The sequence below is a fragment of the Sinocyclocheilus rhinocerous genome, unplaced genomic scaffold (genome assembly GCF_001515625.1).
Source record: "Sinocyclocheilus rhinocerous isolate Xijiao unplaced genomic scaffold, SAMN03320098_v1.1 scaffold1401, whole genome shotgun sequence".
Lineage (NCBI taxonomy): Eukaryota > Metazoa > Chordata > Actinopteri > Cypriniformes > Cyprinidae > Sinocyclocheilus > Sinocyclocheilus rhinocerous.
Window position 1 is genome coordinate 34,339 of NW_015637536.1, and position 1,887 is coordinate 36,225.

The 1,887-nt window shown below is 44.3% G+C and overlaps 1 protein-coding gene across 1 annotated transcript in view; it reads left to right on the forward strand.

Annotated features, from left to right (window-relative positions):
• The first annotated feature begins 1,350 nt into the window (after positions 1-1,350).
• LOC107748952 (FA complementation group A) overlaps positions 1,351-1,887 on the forward strand; it is a 53,115-nt gene continuing 52,578 nt past the window's right edge. Inside the window, exons 1-2 of the mRNA XM_016563974.1 lie at positions 1,351-1,561; positions 1,644-1,759. Of these exons, the coding sequence (XP_016419460.1) occupies positions 1,498-1,561; positions 1,644-1,759 (180 nt within the window). The 5' untranslated portion in view covers positions 1,351-1,497. The remainder of the gene's footprint in view (positions 1,562-1,643; positions 1,760-1,887) is intronic.

Here is a 1,887-nt window from a genome sequence, read left to right on the forward strand (position 1 = left end):
GGGGTCTTCACTGTAGCATTTCTGTGATTGGTTTGATGCTCACTCTTTGATTGGCTGACAGCAGAGGCGCCCATGACGATTGGCTGCTGCCCGTTCACTCCGAACCAATGAAAACGCTCGCAGTAAAAGACTGTTGCTGGCGATGGGTTGCTTCTAGTTTCCTCTCAACCAGTGAGAACTCCGATGTGCAGCGCGCGGGTTTGCGGAAATTGCAGCAGACGAAGTGCATGTGTGTAACGTTACTGCTGTGTTTTGTCTGTGTAGTTTAATCACACACGGGATCGAATGAAACTATCGCAGCATGTTGAGCGCGACATCAGACGGAGAACATTCATCGCGCTCCGCCACCGTCACAGCTCTGCTCGGTAAGACATTGACACACATGTAGTATTACCATCAGCCGCATTTCTCACTAGTTTAGAGACTGATGTAACGTTATTTGTTTAGCGCGCAGACCTATGAAGAGAGCCAGAGATGATGAGACAGAGCAGCATCTACAGGAGTCCTGTGTGAGCCTGCTGATGAGACACCAGAACACACCAGAGCTCCTGCTGGAGATCACAGTGAGTCTGAAACCACATCAATGCAGTAACAACGAGACTCACGCTCGTTTACAGGCAGGGAGCTGAGTGATCTGTGATGGTGCTTTGTTTATTGTATTGATTGTATTTCTCCATCAGTGCATCAGCAAAAAAATTATAATGTTTTTTGTTCCTAATGGATGCATTTGTTGTAATATATCGCAAACCTTTGAAATGCTCTCAAGTTTTCATATCCACATATTCAACATTAGTCTGCCAGTGCTCCTCTGACTGCTTAATAGGAGTTATTTTAATGATTAACAGGAAAACTGTTCCATCCGTGTGAAACTTCATAGGAACAGAAAACTCAGTTTGTTTTAGTTGTTTATGTTAATAAGAATATTATCTTAGATAAACAAAGGTATATTGCAGTATGAACATAACACGTCACTAGGGTAACACTAACAAATATATGCATAAGAACTGGGTTTGAACTGAACATTTTTATCATGTTAATAATCTCGTTCAATGTATTATGCACTTCCGTATTGCCTGATTTAGACAAGAAACTAAATTATACAAATATCAATACTGATAAAACACAAAAATGTGGATGATTATTGTAAATAATATGTGATGATCTATGCTTGCATGGAGAGGGAGCATGTTTGGGGGGGGGTCTTCACTGTAGCATTTCTGTGATTGGTTTGATGCTCACTCTTTGATTGGCTGACAGCAGAGGCGCCCATGACGATTGGCTGCTGCCCGTTCACTCCGAACCAATGAAAACGCTCGCAGTAAAAGACTGTTGCTGGCGATGGGTTGCTTCTAGTTTCCTCTCAACCAGTGAGAACTCCGATGTGCAGCGCGCGGGTTTGCGGAAATTGCAGCAGACGAAGTGCATGTGTGTAACGTTACTGCTGTGTTTTGTCTGTGTAGTTTAATCACACACGGGATCGAATGAAACTATCGCAGCATGTTGAGCGCGACATCAGACGGAGAACATTCATCGCGCTCCGCCACCGTCACAGCTCTGCTCGGTAAGACATTGACACACATGTAGTATTACCATCAGCCGCATTTCTCACTAGTTTAGAGACTGATGTAACGTTATTTGTTTAGCGCGCAGACCTATGAAGAGAGCCAGAGATGATGAGACAGAGCAGCATCTACAGGAGTCCTGTGTGAGCCTGCTGATGAGACACCAGAACACACCAGAGCTCCTGCTGGAGATCACAGTGAGTCTGAAACCACATCAATGCAGTAACAACGAGACTCACATTTTCTTGACAGCACCAGAACAAACAGCAGCTCCAGTCAGGGTCAGAAATGAACTTATCCATTAAAGCCGCCTTTCCACCATCTC